General features: G+C 39.2%; 1 protein-coding gene across 2 annotated transcripts in view; it reads right to left on the bottom strand.

The window, feature by feature from the left end:
* Nucleotides 1-13,504: 13,504 nt before the first annotated feature.
* The window catches only part of LOC149183571 (bacterial hemolysin-like protein), a 398,103-nt gene continuing 390,682 nt past the window's right edge, over nt 13,505-20,925 (bottom strand). For both annotated transcript variants that reach the window (XM_089418766.1, XM_089418767.1), the window contains exon 9: nt 13,505-13,867. In XM_089418766.1, coding sequence (XP_089274892.1) covers nt 13,774-13,867 — 94 coding nt within the window. In that variant the 3' untranslated portion in view covers nt 13,505-13,773. The remainder of the gene's footprint in view (nt 13,868-20,925) is intronic.

Below are 20,925 nucleotides of genomic sequence, written 5' to 3'. Positions count from 1 at the left end.
GTTAAACAGTAGAGTGAATCAGGGCACCAATGATGTATAGTGGATGTATACAAGTCTTTTTTAATTTGGAATTGGATATATATTTGATTTTTTTTTTTGAGGAAATTCACATGAACATATCCAAGTGACACCACCATATTTGTGGATGATACGACTAATAAACTTGTAACATTGATTAATGTGTTTCATCTAGGAAGATTTGATTTTGGTACCTATTGGCATAGAACTAGCCAAATGTCCAACAATATTGGAAACAACTAGTTGAGTTAACCTCTTGGACTTGTATATATTTGAAATATATTTTTATATGCTTGCACATTAGTCATACATACCACATTTGAATTACTAGGCAACAATGGAAATACCTTTTTAAGTGGTCACACATTAGTCTTGTTGTGAATTCGATGGCCACCTTGGGCAATTAGAAAGAAAGAAGCACAAAAGAAAGGTGAAGTTGCAATGGTGATTATTAAGTTAGTTGTTAAAAAGTTGCACACTTAATGAGATAGACACCTATTGATATATAAAGATGGGGAATCTATCATCCTTCCTTATTAAGTGCTCCCCACTTCTTTAGTGGGAATTGCAATATGATTTTTTGTTTAAAACTAAGATCAATCGATCAAAATTTTATCATCAATGTCATAAAGCTCTGACATAAGGATTGCCAGTTGACATGAATTATGCAACGATTGCTTAACTAGATAGTCCATGCACCTAGTATAAATAAAACAAGTAATAGTTAATCCCTTGTGCACTTTACAAAATCGTTTTTTCTTGCTTAATTTTTGAATTATAATCCATTGCATTAAAAGTTCATTGGAAAGCAATGCATAAATAGGGATTGCATGTATGAAAGAAAAAAGTTTTTTGGTTGAATAGCTAGTTACATAGTCAACATTGATATCTAGTGTTGGTTGGAAAATATAAAATGTTTAGAATGATTAGAGAGAGAGGAATTCATATGACCCCAAGGAGATGATCCTTGCAAAAGAAACAATAAGAGGATGAGTTTGTTTTGCTACTTTCCTCTAGGCTCTAGAATGAAGGTCCCATAACAATATTACTTCTACCAACCATGATAACATCTGGATTTAAATGTTTCAATTTGTCATGAGTGTCATTACATGGAATATTTTTCCTAATTAACTCTTCTTCACTTGAGGTAGAGAGTGATCAAGAATGAAAACTACATAAGCAATAAATAAAAGCACATAGCAAGAATATGTAACAAACATTTGACAAATTTGTTATTCATGAATGATATGTTGAAAATGAAAAACAAGTTTAATACTCAAGGCTTTATTATTTTACGAAAAAAGGTTTAATACTCAATGTTTTTTTTTTTTATACTATTTGTTAGAAGATAAAAATGTGAAGGAATAAAATTAATAGATGAGATATTTTAAAGCTAAAGTGAATTGGTTTGTACCTATCCAATTTTATTGGATTCATTCATTGTTTAGAAATAATAGCAACATAATGATATACCAACATGAAAAAGAAAATAAACAAACCCCATCCTTATTCTTCTATTACTAGTATTATGGAAACCTAAAACCCTTCTCTTGCTAGGGTTTTGACCTAGAAATATACTTGTTTTGGTTTTTTATGGATCGCTTAACAAGGCTTGAAGTCATTACAAGAAATACTCATTATAAATTTTGTTAGCCCTTTACAAAGTCTTTATTATTTAGTGAGATTCACCAAGTTCTTACAAAATTTTATAATTCAGTGAAATATTTGCCTTGATTTTACAAGATAATATAATCTGGTGAGAGATTCGCCAAAAAATTATATATACATATTATATTATTGATAAAATCACCTTCCGTTTTTCCTATGTATCATGGGGATTCACCCATTTATTATACATTTAAATTTAGGACGGTTCTTAAAATTTTCCCTGCCATAAAACAAGTCAATACAATAATTTTATTTTTCTTCTTTACATCTCATTACATAAAATCATAATTACATGTCATTATGAAGACTTAACCTAGTTACACTTTTCAACACCATCCACCATTAGTGTAATGGCCAATATTATGTTTCCCTAAATTTTGCTTTTTCTGCATCACTTGACTCATTAGTAGGCTTCTTTACTTTTCCTTTGACTAAATCCAATAATTTATTCTTCTCGAGGATGAAGTCTCTCCTCTTCTTCCATGCCCTATAGTTGGATGCTCCTTCTAATTTGTTTTCTCCCTTCATTGAGTTAAACATCGTCCTTGAAGATGGTAGGCTTGACTTCTTATATGATCCTTTTCATGACCCTTATTCAAACTTCTTAAAATTCCTTATTCTCCTTTCAGTAGATCTTCAAGCTGCCTTTTTCCTCCTTCACCTTAGCTCTGATCCCATGTTAGAAAACCAGAAACACAGAAAGATTTTCTTTATGTTGATAATTACTTGTGAGATTCTTATGTTCTTATTAACTTTCTTATATTCCTCTTTTATCTTAGTTCATCAAGCAATTACCAAAACAATAAAACAAAGATCACAACACCAAATGTAGGCGGGTAGCCAGAGAAAAACCTCTAAGGGAAAACCCAGTGAACAAATCTTCCTTAATAGTTTCACGAGATAATCCAAGACTCTTGGCTTAGACACAAGCTTCCTCCACAACAAGTCAACCCTTTCAACAACAACTTCGACCTAGCAGCAACAACTTCACCTTAGCAACAGCGACTTCGACTCAGCAGTTAGCCAGCAAAGGTTCGACCCAACAATATCTTCATCCTTCCAGCAAATAGCCTAGTAAGTCCACACGAGAGAGAGACAAACCCAGAAAATTCGATCTTCCTTCTTCCAAAAAATATTCTCCTCCTTCTGCAACTTCGCACTTTTTGGCTGCTTCTTCTTGTGAATCAAACTTGTGTGAGTGAGTGTCCTCCAAAGGAATCGAACTGCTCCAATATATAAGCTTCTGGTAAGGTCGAATTACTCTATTTGAGGCCGAATTGATCTCCTTTAGGCCGACTTGGTGTGGAGGTGACAAATAACTTATTTGACTCAATAATAATTCTTTTTACATGATTCAAAATCCCAAGAAGGGTTTCTTTATATGGACAATCACTCTAATGACTTAGTATAAATCCTAGAAGTCTTCAATGAGGACTTTGACCTAAAACATGATGACCCAAGCATGAAACCCATGCTTTAATAAGTCATAATAATACATTCATTTTTCTTTCTTTTGATAAATATATTTCATTATGACTCAAATATAATTTATGAAGACCAAACCTAGTTACATTCTTCAACAGAATTCAACTCGCAAAACCGACTTGAAACTTAGCCTCAACGAGACTGAAATTCTACCCTCAACAAGGCTAAAACTCAACCTCTAGAAAAACTCGACAGGTTTTCTTTTAACCGAGACCACAAATCTTCTCAAAGAGTACCAAAAACCCTTCCCACATAAAACCTCTCTAATTCGGCTTCACTTTATGTTAAAATTGGCAACTAGGGCCAAACTCCATGTGGGTCATCTTATTTATGGAAGCTGATATTTTTCTTGGATTATTCTCGTCGAGAGGTGTAGGATTGATCTAACGATCATCCGATTTCGACATGTATTCATGGAGATATGAATTTATTTGTATTTCTTAACAAATTGTCAAGGTCGGCCAACAAGTAAAATAGTGTTGCACACCTGAGCTAAACCTCAACGTGGAATATAAGTAGAGGAGACCTTAAGGCATTATCACACTCATCTCATCTCCACATCTCTTCTCTCTCCTAGCCTCTTGGGTGTGCGTAGGAGGAAGAAGACTCTCTCACGTGGGAAGAAGAAAGAGGACGTAGTTAGGGCAACTACTGTGACGTGGGCGCAGTGGACGTAGGAAGGTACAACAACATTGTTTTGGGTGCTAGAGGACTGCATTGACCAGCGTATAGGCTCGCTTGACTGCAGATTTGTGTGGGGAGTCTCTCTCTTGCTAGCCGTAGTTCAGATCAGCCTTGTTGATCTCTGTTTGACCACTGTTTTGGGACAACGTTCACTAGTTAGGGTTGACTGCAGGCGCTGATATATTGATTGTTGTTTTGACCATGTTTTGAGGATTGTTTTGGGCAATTATTTGTTGTTGTTGGAGGCCAAGTTCCTAGGTTGTCTTGAGGACATTTGGAGCTTATTGATCAACCTTGTCATTGTTGTTCAAGGGTTTCACTAACTCTGTTGTAAATCACAGATTTGTGATATTGTACTATCTCTCTCTCTCTCTATTGAATTATTGAAGAATATAGACGAATTGATCAAAGGGTTTCCCCACATTAGGGTTTGTCCTTGGTTAGTGCCACATCTAGTGTCTCTTGTCTTGGCTTGTCTTTTGTTGTTTACATTTATGTTCTATCTGCATTTTACTATTATGTTGATGTGATTGCAGTACTAGAAATTCATATTGGGCTAATAAGAAGAATTGAAGTAAATTGCTCTTAAGCATAGAACATACCATAATTTAACATGGGATCAGAGTTGAGGTGAAGAAAAAGCCCAAACAAGAGCAAGAGCAATCACCAAAGACAATTGGAAAATGTCAAAAGGCTTCATGGGTTCCTCATCACACTTCCTCGCCGAAGACAAGCTCCGTGAGATGTTTGACTATCACGGAAGGAAGATGTCTCTTGATCTGACATTGGAAGAGCATGAAGCGTTGGACTATGTGAGGGGCAGAATTACAGAGCCTCCATCAAATGCATCGGCTGCTACAAGGAACAAGTACACTAAGGGTGAAGTCAAAGCAAAGAAGTTCATCTGAGACTCAATTGAAAAGCGTTTGGTGGCCCACATTTCTGAGTTGAACACCTCTAAGGAGATCTACGACAGACTGGTAAGCTTGTTTAAAGTTAGTGATGCAAATCAAGTTTTGTTCCTAAAAAATAAGCTGAAGGATATTAAGAAGGGCAAGGATGAGGATATTCAATCCTACTTAAGGATCACTGGGATCAAGAATGATCTCCTATCAATTGGAGAAGTCATTTCTGACAGGGAACTAACTATCACTACTCTTGGAGGGCTCCCATATGAATGGTATGTATTTAGAACCACTCTTCTCAACAATGATCGAATTCCAAGAGTTGAAGAATTGATGGCGAGATGCATTCAAGAAGAGACAAGGATGGTAGAGGAAGAAATGCCTTCAAGCAAAGGCAACCTCAATGCTTTCTCCTCTCATGCTAAAAGGAGAAATAATTATGCGTCTAAAAGTCACTTTAAAGGAAAGATTGGATCGAAGGGTGGAAGGAAGAAAAGATGCTTCGCTTGCAATAAATTTGGCCACTATGCGAGAGAGTGTCCAAATAGGAAGGAAATATCTCATGATGATGATCAAAATCTCTCCAGGGGCAACTCCAACCACAATCAATGGAATGGCAGGTTCAATGGCAAAGGAAAGAGGAATGTAGGAAATCAAGGAAGTGGTCAACCCTCCAAGAAAGCAAGAAACTCCAGGTATGAATCAAATGTTGTTGACAATAAGCAAGATGAATATTATTTGATATCGACCTTCTCCACTACCTCTCCTTTGAATTCATTGGGCAATTGGCTTATTCACAATGGTGCCTCAAGGCACTTCACTGGTTACAAGGAAGCTCTCCCTAATTTGATAGAGGAGACAAACTTGGAGATTATTCTTGGAGACAATTCCACTTATCCTGTAAAAGGTGTAGGGAATGTTACTCTTCAATTAAATCAGGGTAACACAATCCATTTGCAAGAAGTCTTATATGTACCTGATCTTAAGAAAAACCTGGTGTCCATTTCGGCAATGAATGACAAAGGCTACAAGGTTGCCTTCATCGATGGCAAGGTACGTGTGTGGAAAAAGAATTTTAAAGATGCTTTCACTCTTGGGTTTCGGGTTGACTCTTTATATCAAGTTGGAGGAAGTCCGTTGGGAGTCATGTCTTGCGACACAACTCTACAGTCTGAACTATGGCACTGGAGGTTTGCCCACCTTCATTATAAGGCTCTACCCGATGTGAGACAAATGGTGACAGGGATGCCCGAGTTTAAAGTAGAGCATGAAGGTGTATGTCCGGGATGTGCTGAAGGAAAGCTCAAAAGGGGACCATTCCCCTCAAGCCATAGCAAGACCTCCGACATTTTGAAGTCGGTTCACTCTGGCATATCTAGTATGATGCTTATGAACTCTTTGGGAGGATATTTATATTATCTCACTTTTACAAATGATTATTCTCACAAGACTTGAATGTACTTCTTGAAAAAGAAGAATGAAGTGTTCTCTTAGTTTCGTCACTTCAAAGCCTTGATCAAGAATCAAACCAAGAAGAGGATCAAGATCTTAAGGACTGATAATGCGACTGAGTATGAATCCAATGAGTTCCATGACTTTTGCAAGGAAGCTAGCATTAAGAGGGAGAGACCACAACACCATACACTCTTGAGTAGAATAGTGTGGCTGAAAGGAAGAACCATATGATTTTGGATGTTCTACGTTCCATGCTCCATGATCAAAGGCTTCTAATGTTTCTATGGGCCGAAGCTGCGAATACCGTCGTATATGTTCAAAATCGATGCCCTCATCAAGCATTAGATTCCAAGACTCCTGAAGAAATGTTCACTGGTAAGAAACCTGATGTCTCTCAATTTATAATTTTTGGAAGTCTCGTATATTTTCATGTGCCGAAAGAGAAAATAAGCAAATTGAGCGCATCCCGTAAGAAGGGAATCTTTGTGGGCTATAGCGAAACTTCTAAGGGTTATAGAATCTATGTGTTTGGTCAAAGAGAATTCGAGATAAGTCATGATGTCACCTTTGACAAAGATATGGTTCTTAGCAAGGTTGACAATTTTCCTATTCTAAGGAAAGATAAAGAAGCTAACACCAGGAAGCCGGATGAGAAGGAAGATGAAACGATGCTCGATGTGGAAGAACCTATGGATCATATTGATCCCCCTCCGCAGGAGCCTTCCTCTTTAGGAAGAGGCCCTCATGGCTTAGGGGGACACTTGATGATACCAAGGGACATATTGCACCTAGAGGGACTTTCCATGAAAGTAAGAAGTCGACCAGGTATTAGGGAAACTTGACCATTATGAGCACCATCATTCAAAATGAGCCTTCATCGTTCGAAGAAGTTGTGAAGCATAAAGTATGTAAGGATGCTATGAATGAACAATACGAGTCCATCATAAAGAATGATGTCTGGAATGTGGTCCCCAAACCCCAGGACAAAACAATTGGCACCTCGAAGTGGCTTTACAAGATCAAGCATGGAGCTAATGGGAGTGTTGAAAAGTACAAGCCTAGCTTTGTTGCTCATGGCTTCTCTCAAAAGGGAGGTGTAGATTATGATGAGATATTTGCACTTGTTGCCTGATACACCACTATCTGCTCAATCATAGCCCTTGCCGCTTCGCAAGGATGGAACCTACATCAAATGGATGTCAAAACCGTGTTCAAAACTGCGTTCTTGCATGGTTCGATTAAAGAGGAAGTCTATGTGGAACAACCCGAGGGGTTTGAGATTCATAATCAAGAATCTCACGTATGTAGGTTAAAGAAAGCTCTCTATGGGCTGAAGCAAGCACCTCGAGCTTGGTATGAGAGGATCGATAGCTACTTGATGAAGTTGGGATTCACTAGGAGTGAAATCGATCCAAACGTTTACTTTAAGGTTGAGGATGATAAGCCTCTCATACTGGTGTTGTGTGTTAACAACCTCTTTTTGACAAGTGCAGACCCTCTCATTCACAAATGTAAGAGGTAGTTGGCTTCCGAATTTGAGATGAAAGACCTAGGACTGATGCACTATTTCCTAGGGCTGGAGGTCTGGCAAAAGCCAAGAGAAATTTTCCTATCTCAAGGAAAATATGTGGTGAAGATATTGGAGAGATTTGGTATGGTGGACTGCAAGCCTGTGACTACCCCGATGGAGCTTAACTTCAAGAAGTTCTGTGGTAGTGCCGTCGAACCTACTTTGGGAAATGTTCCTGAGTATCGCCAACTCATAGGAGCATTGATGTTCTTAGTGAACTTCCGTCTGGATATATGTTTTGTAGTTAACACGTTGAGCCAATATATGGTTGAGCCTCATCACTCACATTAGATTGGTGTCAAGAATCATTTGAGATATCTTCAGGGCACAAACACTCATGGATTGAGATACACTGCTGAAGATGTGAGGCTACATGGATATTCAGATGTTGATTGGGCAAGCAATGTGGTGGACCGAAAGAGCACTTCCGGGTGTTGTTTCTCTTTAGGTTCTGCCTTGATATCTTGGATCAGCAAGAAGCAGAAGTTAATGGCTTTGAGCACCACTGAGGCAGAGTACATTGCTGCAAGTATGGCCTCCTGTGAGGCTGTCTGGTTGAGGAAGCTCTTCAGTGAGCTGTTTGGACATACACTGGATACTACTGTGATCCTCTGCAACAACCAGAGTGGGATTCGTTTATCTGAGAATCTTGTATTTCATGATCGCTCCAAGCACATCAATATCAGGTACCACTTTATCCGGGATATGGTACAACGAGGAGCAATAAGGTTCCATCATATTGGGACAGATGAGCAGGTCGTCGACATTCTGACGAAGCCCTTAAGAAAGGTCAAATTCTTGACTTTCTGACAACGACTAGGAGTCGTTGAGAGACCCTCTTATGAGGGTCTTGTATGATGCATACATTAAGCTTTGGGAGCTCTGGGGGGCTTGGGGTACTTCTTGGAGCAACGAGCGACCATTGGGTGACTCACCCTCCCCTAGTGGTGCGTTGTGTACAGGGTGAATGGTTTAGCCTTCCCCTGTGATGCCCCATGGTGACATGTAGGCAGGATGAGTGGTTCATCCTTCTCTTGTTGAGACATCCTACCCATGCATCTAGGACTCATGGGAAGTACCTCTCATCTGGCCAATGAGTAGGGAAATGACGATAGGGACCATAGTAGTATCGATGGACGCATCATGTATCTACCGTACTCCCTATGCTAAGATGACATTGATCTCGGATCAATTGGAGCTGACTTTGGGTCAGTGAGAGTGGTATGACACACTCTCTTCATTAGAACTGACTTCAGTTCAGTGAGAGTGCTATTGGACACTCTTTTATCTGGGATTGACTTTGGGTCAATAGACGAGAGTAGCGCAGAGCCAAGCAATACAGGGCAGTGCATTTGACGGTAGAGATAGTACCGACAGACAGATGGTTAACAGATGGAGTTCTCCCTAGTTGAGAGGGAGTGTTAAACTTGGCAACTAGGGCCAAACTCCATGTGGGTCATCTTATTTATGGCAACTGATATTTTTCTTGGATTCCTCTCATTGAGAGGTGTAAGATTGATCTAGTGATCATCCGATTCCGACATGTATTCATGGAGATATGAATTTATTATATTTCTTGACAATTTGTCAAGGTCGACCGGCAAGTAAAATAGTGTTGCACACCCCCAGCTAAACCTCAACGTGGCGTATAAGTAGAGGTGACCTTGAGGCATTATCACACTCATCTCATCTCCACATCTCCTCTCTCCTAGTCTCTTGGGTATGCGTAAGAGGAAGAAGACTCTCTCACGTGGGAAGAAGAAAGAGCATGCAGTTAGGGCAATAGTTGTGATGTGGGTGTAGGAGGATGCAGGAAGGTACATCAACATTGTTTTGGGTGCTAGAGGACTGCGTTGACTAGCGTATAGGCTCCCTTAACTGCGGATTTGCGTGGGAAGTCTCTCTCTTGCTAGTCGCAGTTCAGATCAGCCTTGTTGACCTCTGTTTGACCACTGTTTTGGTACAACGTTGATTGGTTAGGGCTGACTACAAGTGTTGATATATTGACTATTGGTTTGACCATGTTTTGAGGACTGTTTTGGGCTGCTATTTTTATTATTGTTGGAGGCCAAGTTTTCCTATGTTGTCTTGAGGACATTTGGAGTTGATTGATTAGCCTTGTCATTGTTCAAGGGTTTCACTACTGCTGTTGTAAATCACAGATTTGTGATATTGTACTATCTCTCTCTCTTTGTTGAATTATTGAAGAATATAGAAGAATTGATCAAAGGGTTTCCCCGCATTGGGGTTTGTCCCTAGTTAGCACCACATCTTGTGTCTCTTGTCTTGGCTTGTCTGCTATTGTCTACATTTATGTTCTATCTGCATTTTACTATCATGTTGATGTGATTGCAATACTGGAAATTGATATTGGGCTAATAAGAAGAATTGCAGTAAATTGCTCTTAAGCGTAGAACATACCATAATTTAACACTTTACTTGGTTCATGAATGAACCTTAAAATTGCTCCTTCACTTGCTTAGAAAAACCCAAATTGGCTTGAGCGAGTCCTAGATTCCTCCACATGGCACCTATATATAGTGTGTTTGAGCCCCAAAAGTAGGGTTGACTTGCCCACTAGTTGGGTCAACTTGTCAATTAGCTGACCTGACTTGTGCAACTAGTAGAATGTATAATCAACATTCAAAGCATTATTTCCCCTCAACCGTGAGGAGTTAGATGCAATTCCATATACCATTGGAAAGGTCTCAGAATAAGCCTTCTAACCATACATATTATGCTCTCATTTGAACTAAGTAATTGGACTAAAAATGCATTCGAAGATAGGGTATCTAAATGGGCCATCAAAATTCCAAAACAATATTTCCAAAAGGCATGTCATATATCATTTAAAATTAAAGGCCTCAAAATATGCTATTTGAATATACAACTTTCCCTTTCATTTGGACAACCTTTGACATCAATAACAACCAATTTCAACACCTTTAACCATGGTTCCTATTCTTGTTAGTGTGAAAGCATTGATAATAAGAGAAAATCAACCTAATCCATGTCAATCAATAAGAAACCAACAAAGATCAAACACATCCCACAAGATGTGAGCTAACTATCTCTAGTTCTCATAAGCCATGTGTTTGGCAAGAACCAAGTGAATCTTTGATGAGACAAAAGCACTATCTTATAATACAAAATGGTCCTCAATTTCAAGCTCTATGGATAAAATATGACATATACAATGATCTCAAAGAATTTGATGATCTATTGCAATGAAAAATTGTTGGGAAAAATCTCTAAGCTAGGGAAGACATGCCCTCAAGTTGCAAGGTCAGTAAGGTTTGGTATACCTTTGGGAGTGGATGAGTCCATTACAAGTTTGAGTAGTGTTGAAGTCTGGAAGAGCAATTTTTAGGCTCAAACCATGGGAACCAAATGTTGCTTGTATAAATCTCAATAGAAACACTTGTTTATCTTGCCTTTGAAGAGATCGTGGGCATCCACTAAAAAGCTATGCAAAGGTAATTAATCAATATCAAGGTAAATGAGGTGAAGCAATGAAGAGGTTCTTACATATCAATATGAATCAATCCCACAACCTGTTGGCTACATACAAAATTTGAGAGCAAGATATGGATGTCTAAAAATATCACTTTGTGGGTTGCCCATCCTTTTTAGCTTGTGTATCGTTGTCACAACATGAAATATCAATGAAGTAATGAGTGTGGTTGTGCCAAATTCTATAAGAATGATAACATGAGGCACTAATCCCTTGGTATAAAATGTATGTATAACATCAAGACAAGCACTCTTTTTATTGTGTTGATCTAGTATCCAAAGATCACAACTATTTGAGAGGGTAGGCCTAATCAATGAGTCGGTCAAATATTTGATTGAAAATCCTAAATCTGAAATTGAAAACATTGCTTTTAAAAGGTGGTAGGAGTTGCACATCCCTTGCTCATTCTAGTCTTTATTGTCAGAGTAAAGATAAAGTCTAGTTCGGAGAATAAAACCCCCATATATACATATGGAAACACTACCTCAACCGTCTCACCTTTATAAGAATCACATTGCATCCTCCCTTTTAGGGATGTTAAAGGTCATGACTTTTGTTTTCCCCAAATTGACTTAAAGTGAATGAGTGAAGCTAATGTCAAGTTATCTCTAGAGGTTCCTTACTGAAAGTGGCACATTAGAGGAATTTTGGGGACTAAAATGGGCTTCATAAGGACAATAATGAAATAAGAGATGGATTTTTGAAGGAAAAGAAACATAATTTTTTTTTTTTAAATTTATTTTCGGCTTATCTCCTTGTACATTTACTCAAATTTCAGGTGTAGACACTCCTAAATTGCAAAATTTAATTTTTGCATCCAATGAGCGCATACACTTGACATTTGAGTAAACCTATAAGAAGATAAGTCAAAAATACAATTAAAAATATAGTTTTATTTTCCCTCCAAAAATATTTACCTGTAAGGATGACATCATCATCTTGAATCTTATTCATTTTTTCAAGATTGATTTTGATAATACATTTTTTGTTTTGAGGCCCATTTTGACCTCAAAATTCCCCCAATGAGAAGGGGATATCATAAGAAAACAAGAAAAGATCAATAGAGACTTAAAAGAGAAGCAAATAGCACTGCCACTCAAAAGAGAAGCAAATATCAATGACCTCATAAGGACAAATAATAAAATAAGAGATGACATTTTGAAGGAAAAAAAACAAAATTTCATTTTTAATTGTTTTTTCAACTTATCTCCCTATACATTTACTCATATTTCAGGTGTAGATACTTCTTGGATGTAAAATTTAATTGTGTATCTAATGAGTGCTTACACTTGAAATTTGAGTAAACTAATAAGGAGATGAGTCGAAAATGCAATTAAATATATAGTTTTCTTTTTACCTCCAAAAAAATTTAACCTCAAAGATGACATCATCATCTTCAATCCTATTGATTCTTTTAAAGTTGCTTTTAATAGCATATTTTTTGTTTCGAGGCCCTTTTGACCTCAAAATTCCCCCAATGAGAAGGGGATATCATAAGCAAACAAAGGTCTTGTCAAGTGTTATCACAAGCAAAACCACCAAGGACGGAAGACTCAAAGCCTTAAGCCTGTCAACTAAGGGCCCAAGACACTGTCAAATGCCTTATGGAAGTCCACAAAGGATATATATTTTATGCTTGTTTGACTAAATCTAAAGCGTAAATTTCTATTGTAAAATCCTTTTCAAACAAACTTTAACATTTTGCAAATAATAACATGAAATGAAATGGATATTAGAAACTACAATAGTAGCTTATTAAGAGTGAAATTTTAAGTGCATTTACAATTTAAATAACCATATGGAAAATATTAATCGCTAAATACATTTTTTGTTTGAACAAATGATGCCAAATTTTCACGTGGCGTTCACAATCAAGTAGGCATACCCACAATCAAACAGTTAGTTTCACAAATCTCTTAATTCAACAATGGAAGTACGCTACAGAACATTTGCTACAAGAATGAATAAGCTCTCAGGATTTGCTAAAAATATAGCATCTCCATCCACAATATTCTTATGCTAGGTATAGAAGAATGGTGTTACCCACTTGAAACTGCAGATATGTAGATGTGAAAGTAAAATGTCTGCCCAACAAGAATTAGAATCCACTAGGCATGAGATATTTTAAAATTGTCACTCTCAGAAGCCTGTATTCTCAAAGATATCGACGAAATTAAAATGTCCTTGCTCTAGTAAATTTGCGTGAAAAATAAATATAAAACATCAACTGCATTTTCAAAACACAAGCTCGAAATAAGCAATGTGAAAATACAAATAATAATAATCACCTCTTGTTGAATCAAAATTTTTACAGTTGAGGTACGTTTGACTTCTTTTGGTTAAAATAACATGGATGTCAAAGAAGAATGCTGCTCTCATGGAAAAAAGAAGAGATTTTGCAAGATATTGCAATATTATCAACATCTGTCATAATAGAACTTTCTATGCCTTCCTCTGAAAACAAGCTAGAAACTCTACATTTCCTTCTGCCCCCTTAATTGGTGATTCAATCCATCCATCATTAGTAAATCCAAAACCCTCCACACCATCAATGATTTTTTCCAGAACCTGCAAATGCAATACCAAATTATTTAGGTCAAATTTTTTATGCCATTAGTTTATGCATTGTCTTCACATGTAGTTCTCTGCAAAATGTAGTTCTCTTTGAGGCATCTACAGTGACATGAAATAGATTATCCAAGGCAGCTCTCTGCGCTACACTGATCTGGGCACATACCAAAATCCGTCTACAGAGTAGCAAATAAAAAGATGAGGTTTGTATTGGGAATGGAAGATTAATGTAAATTTACAAGTTCAAGATCTTTTCTAGAGGTGATTTCTCAAGTTTTCCACTCGGTGTTTCCCTTTCATGATAAATGCCACAAAAATACGACATTTGCGCTCATGTTGGAATTCATTAAGTTAGAAGTTTTAATATAAGAGAAACCATGGAAGGTTATACTGATATATTTCAAATTAAATTTAAAAAAAATTGTGTATAAACATTGCTACAATATCTTAAATCTCTCAAACTGGTCAGATGCTAAGAGATTATTCCAAACATCATAGAGATACATCAAGAAACAACAAAAGCCTCAACACAACGTGAATACTGAAAATTAGTAAAAGGTTTTGTAAAATCAGAAAGCACAAATTCATTTAATTTTGATAGTGATTTCAGTGCACCTATTGACGCTGTTGCCGCAAAATATAGCAGGTCCGATAAGGGGACTCATTGAGCAAGGGCCAGACTCTATGGAAACAATGAGGAAGGATTGCCACTGTCACCTCAACAATCTTCCTCTTGCTGTTTAGTAGGATTTCAACAACCAAGGGATGTTGAAAGTGTAGCTTGGGAGCTACTCCCACAACCCATGGGATAATAGGTTGTGTGGAGTTGAACCACGAAAATGGTGTTTTCTGGGAAATGCACAAGTTGGTGGCCTAAAGACCTAAAAGAACTAATTGTTCATTCTAATTATCGTGTGTGGGCAACTAAATGGAGTTAGGAGACCCTAAGTCAATGATTGGAGAGAGATATAAATAGAAGAGACCTAGGAGAGGCCTAATTACACACTATAGCATTCATTCTTGTGATATATCTGCCCTAGAAGGAGATGCATACCTCAGGAGGAGCCGCAGCCTTGGAGAGGAGTTTTATGGTCTGATTTTTGTGTGGATGAATCCCGAGTTTGCTCAAGAAAGGAGGCCAAGTTTATGTGTGAGGTGTGCACCCTAGAAAAGATTTTGTGTAGGCCGAACTTAGGAGGAACAACCACCAAAGTAACAGAGGTCTGTCCAGGATAAGAAAGTCCAAAAGTTTTGTCCGACCCGAGTTCTGTTCTGTGCATAAGGAAGAGGGCCGAGACCCTGACACTGTGAATACCTTATTTATGAATTAATAAGTAGAAGAAATAACATTAATCACTGTAATTGGATTTCTATTTAGAAATTTTCACATGGTATCGGAGTTGAGGTAAAGCAAGAAGAAAAGAGCTGGAAGAACCAGCGTTGAAGGAAGAAAGGAATTCGAAATTCCTGCACGGGCCGTAATTCGAACTCCAAAGGGGTTTGCGCAGTTCAAGCCAGGAGAACTAGATTTTCGTGCTAAAGCTCTCCCTGAGTGAGTCGACAGAGAGGTAAGATTTCTTGATTGAAATCTATCAGCGGCAGAAGGAACAATGCAGCAAAAGATTCAACGAAGAAGGGCTTCTCAGATAGGACGCAGTTTTTCCTGCAGCAGTTGCTGGGGTAGGGTAGCATCAGAAATCGGTTGAAAATAGCACAAAGATGGATACTTAAAGTGTCTCAAAATTATCTACCAGATTAGAAGAAAAATTTGAATGCCTAGCAAATTCAGCGTCAGCAAATGTTTGGTACATTGAAAGCGGGGATTCAGCTTATATGATTGGAGTACGAGAACATTTCTTTAGCTATCAAGAAGAACAAATGGACTTCCAAATTACTATGGGAAACAAAATGAAATGTGCTCTAGTAGAGAGAGGCACCATAGCATTTCAGATGGAAGCAGGAACCAGCATCTGAGCCACCAATGTTCTGCATGTGCCAGGACTAGGAATGAATTTGTTTTCAGTGTCCTAGTTATAGGATAAGGGATACGATGTATACTTCATAGGAAAGAAAGTATACATTAAGCATCCAAGCTGGAAGAAGAGACAAATTGGGACTCGAAGAAACAAATTAAATAGGTTCCAACTTGAGTCTCCAATGGCATTGATAGGTAGCAACTATAATGGTGAAAAGGAACGAAATGAATTATGGCACAGGCGAATGGGACACTTACACTATGGAGCATTGAGGATGCTCAGAGAGACTGTTACAGTTGTGAAAATTTCTAAATCTAACAACCAAAAGTCCTACTGCAGAAAATTGATTTACATTACCTACTTGCATTCTTCATTTAACAAGTTATTTTCAGAAAATATTAAATGTAAATACACGGCAACCTACACCACTATACAGATCAAATATTGAAAAATAAATGAGACAACCATGCAAAGGACACACTTATTTTTGGACTAAACGTCCTTGGAAAAACCCAATGCAGGAAAACCAGTGCATCAACTCTGAGGGTTTTCTATTATTAAGCAGAAGTTATAAATACAAATGTTGGTTACCCTCCTGGCAAACCAATGATAGAGAAATACAATGACGGAGAACCTGAGTGAGTTTTACCTCACTTCACCCAGCGGAATCAGGCTGACCCGACAACAAAACTGGTTGGCCTCGGCTACAACTTCGCTGCGCCTTCGCAGTAACTGTGTGGGCCTAGGTGGAGCTCTCTAAGGCTATGCATCAGCTCTTTTGCCCACTACGTCAGCTTTCCTGACTATTCTGGTAGCTCCCTGACTTTCTACGTGGAAGGCATCTCTTCTTCTACGCTAGCCCTCCTGGCTCAGCATCAAGGCTGTGTGAGCCCAAACTGGTCCAACATCATCTCTCCCAGCTACTTCGTTGCCTCCACAAGCTTCTCTCTGCCTCTCTGTCTGTATTCCCAAACTATCATTGCCCCTCAACTGCAATATCTTCCCAATCAATTTCCCTCCCGAGAACTTCTCACCTCAGAAAATCGATTTCCTCAATCTCTCTGTGTGTCTTCTCCCACTGACCCCAAGCCTTCCTTTATACTTTTCCTGTTGAGAAATCAATGGCCGTGATCTAATCTCTAATCAACGACTAAGATTAAGTTAGACTTGATCCTCGTCTCTTAGAGGCTTCTCACCCATATTTTCATTAACACCCATTAATATTTTAATTTTCCTAAGTTTAGACTTAGGAACCCCATTAAAAATATTAATTATTTTAATAAAATATAATCCAAGTGGAATTTCACCAAACAATTTCTGGGTCTTGGAGATCTCATGTGTTCTATTCCCTCCACAACATTTCGGAGCTAGAGCATATCCGATGCTACCCAAAAATCAACACATTCCCTCTTAGCAAGGAATGTGCTCTAGCGATACTTCCCTGCAAAAGTATCACATTGATCCACGACATCAGTCCTCTGCGTTGCTGATGCTTGGCTTGTTGCCCCTCATCCACTGCATTGTTGCAACTTGTATTGTTGCCCATGACACTACCGCTGTCACTGCTACATTTGTATTGCAACTCCCTCTCAATATGCTACATCATGTTGCCCATAACATTGCCACTACTAACTGCTACACTACAACTCAGTTGCTGAGAAGTAAGCAACTGAAAAATTCACCCAAAAGTTGACATGCTAGTCAGTCTGGATACCTCAAGATGCTGAAGCTACCTCTGCTGCTAATCTGTGCTAACCCTCTGATGCTACTGCGCTACTGTTGTATCTGCTTTATGCCCACTGCTGCAACACTCCACTATGCTGCTTCTGACTTTGGCACTCTAGCTCTGCCACTGTTGCTCCATCATCCCTCGCACCAACTGCCTCTCGTCAATCTGCTACTGTCATTAAGGGCTCCCATAATTGTATGTGATCCAAGATTTTGGGCACCTCAAGGATCCTACCCTTTACTTTTGTAGTCCTCCCGACTATAGCTCAATATCGCCCCACCTCTTCTCTAGAGGTGCATGAGCACTTGTGGTGCAATCATCATCATCGCCATCTTTGTCAGCGTGCGTTGGAGCAACCTTTGAGTCAAACTTCTCTTCTTTTCCCTTCTTCTGAGGGCACTACATGGCAAAATGTCCCATTTCTCCACATCTGAAGCATCTGACTTTGGATATGTCTTTCTTTTTCCTCTTCTGTTGCCTGTGTTGTTCCGTTGATGCGAGAGCTGCATCCTCCTCTTCCTCCTTCTTGGCTCTGATCCCTTTGTTGTTGCTTCTCGCCTTGGTCAACCGTCTGATCTCTTCCTGTCGAAGAGCTTCCCACATCTACTCCCAATTGGGGAGAGAAGCCCTCCTGCCCAAGATGCTCTGGACAAAGGTTTCCTAGTCTTCAATGACTACATTTAGGGCAGTCCTAAGTATGAACTCAGGGTCTGGTGTAGACCCTACGGAAGTTAGTTGGCCTCAGATCCCTTGCAACATGAGAAGTAAGGGATTGATTTCTTCTCCATTCTGCATCTAAAACTGTCTCAGCTGACTCTCAAGCAACATCTTTTGTTGAATGGAAGTTCCCTTGTACAATGTGGTCAAGGCCTCCCACATTTCACTTGTTGTGTCCAGTTCATCAATATGTGGGATCACATGATCCTTGACCCCATCCAAGATCATGCACTTCGATTTTGCCTGAGACTCCTCGTACTTCTTGAGATGATTAGCATCAACTGGAACAACAACCGTCTTCAAGGCATAATCCTTGATGTGATTTTTGTCCAAAACTGTTAGGAACCTGGCCTTCCAAATGGCAAAGTTGGATGCTCCATCCAATCTGCCCTGATCCCTCAATCCATTAATTGCCATCTCTACTCAAATGAATGTCGAACTAGTTCTCTTCTCCCTCTTTCGCTGCTGCCCCAGCAAAACTCGGATCTGGATTTCTTTGGCGCTAGAAATCCTCTAAGGAACAAGCTCCCTCTGAATTTTGATTTCCTTCACGAAAATCCTTCTACCAATAACTGTTCAACCACCCCTCTTTGATCTCTCTTTGTTGCTGCTCAACACTGGATCTAGATTTCTTGGCAAGAAATCTTCTGAGGAACTGATTCCCTCTACTTTGCTTCTGCCCCACTAGGTATTGTTTTGCACCAATAGAATCAACACCCCACCAGCAACTCCAGATGAAGTCTGCGCTACACCTCTAGCCCCGACAACTGGAAAAACAAGACTCAACAATCTTTGCGTTGGCCCAACAATCACTGCGTTTCCCTCTGCAGCAGCAACGTCACCCAATTAGGTTGACGCAGGCCCTTCGTGAGCCTCCCTTGGTGACTATGTCACCCCTCCTTTGCTCTCTTGGCCAGAAACTACGTTGTCTCTCAGGACAATTGCCTTCACACACAGATTTCCTTGTGTTCTTTCATCGATGGCTTCAGTCCTCCTTGATTGCAATCCCTCTGATACCATGTGAAAATTTATGAATCTAACAACCATAAATCCTACTGCAGAAAACCGATTTACATTACCTACTTGCATTCTTCATTTAACAAGTTATTTTCAGAAAATATTAATGTAAATACACCGAAGCCTACACCAGTAGGCAGATCAAGTATTGAAAAATAAATGAGACAACCATGCAAAGGACACACTTATTTTTGGACTAAACATCCCCGGAAAAACCCAATGCAGGAAAACCGGTGCAGCAGCTCTGAAGGTTTTCTATTATTAAGCAGAAGTTCTGAATACAAATGTTGGTTGCCCTCCCGGCAAACCAATGACAGAGAAATACAATGGCGGAGAATCTAAGTGATTTTTACTCACTTCACCTGGCAGAATCACACTGATTCGACAACAAAACTCGCTGGCCCCGGCTACAACTTCGCTGCCCCTTCACAGTAACTGCGTGGGCCTGTGTGGAGCTCTCTGAGGCTTTGCGTCAGCTTTTCTGCCCACTGCATCAGCTTTCCCAACTGTTCCGATAGCTCCCCGACTTTCTGCGTGGAAGGCATCTCTTCCTTTGCGCTAACCCTCCTGGCTCTGCATCAAGGCTGCGTGAGCCCACACTGGTCCAGCGTTAGCTCTCCCGGCTACTGCGTTGCCTCCACAAGATTCTCTCTGCCTCTCTGTCTATATTCCTGAACTATCACTGCCCCTTAGCTGCAAGATGTCCCCAATCAATTTCCCTCCTGATAACTTCTCACCTCAGAAAATCGATTTCCTCAATCTGTCTGTGTGTCTTCTCCAACTGACCCCAAGCCTTCCTTTATACTTTTCCTGTTGAGAAATCAACAGTCGTGATCTAATCTCTAATCAACGGCTAAGATTAAATTACACTTGATCCTCATCTCTTAGATTCTTCTCACCGATATTTTCATTAATACCCATTAATATTTTAATTTTCCTAAGTTTAGACTTAGGAACCCCATTAAAAATATTAATTATTTTAATAAAATATAATCCGGGTGGAATTTCACCAAATGATTTTTGGGTCTTGGAGATCTCATGTGTTCTATCCCCTCCACAAAATTTCGGAGCTAGAGCACATTCGATGCTACCAAAAAATCAACAGCAAGAGTACTAGCTCTTAGTAGTGAGCATGATGACTTATGTCGAGGATGCATGCCAGGGAAGTACGCGTTGAAGGAAGAAAAGGAATTTGAAATTCCTGCAGGGGCAGTGATTGGAACCCCCAAGGGGTTTGCGCAGTTCAAGCCAGGAGAACTAGATTTTCGTGGTAAAGCTCTCATTGAGTGAATCGACAGAGAGGTAAGATTTCTTGATCGAAATTTGTCAGCGCAAAAAGGAACAACGCAACAAAAGATTCAGCGAAGAGGGGTGTTCGCTCAGATCAACCATCGCCGTTGGTCAAGTTAGCCGTTGGAGGCTCTGCTCAGACTATTTAACATGCAAAGTTGGATCTGTTTCTTCAACTTGTCCTGATGATGAACCACATTGGTTGGTTCGAAACACATCGACAAAGGTTTTCTTCATGTGATTTTCGTCGAAACTCTTCTTATAATTGATATGGATCACAGAAGCCTCAATTCAATAATAGAAGAGGGGCTTCTTAGGTAGCATGT

Source organism: Pinus tabuliformis, chromosome 3_2 (genome assembly GCF_031772625.1).
Source record: "Pinus tabuliformis cultivar Carrire ecotype Pingquan chromosome 3_2, CPIR1, whole genome shotgun sequence".
Lineage (NCBI taxonomy): Eukaryota > Viridiplantae > Streptophyta > Pinopsida > Pinales > Pinaceae > Pinus > Pinus tabuliformis.
The sequence above is the reverse complement of the archived record's forward strand: the minus strand, read 5'-3'. Positions and strand labels throughout refer to the sequence as shown.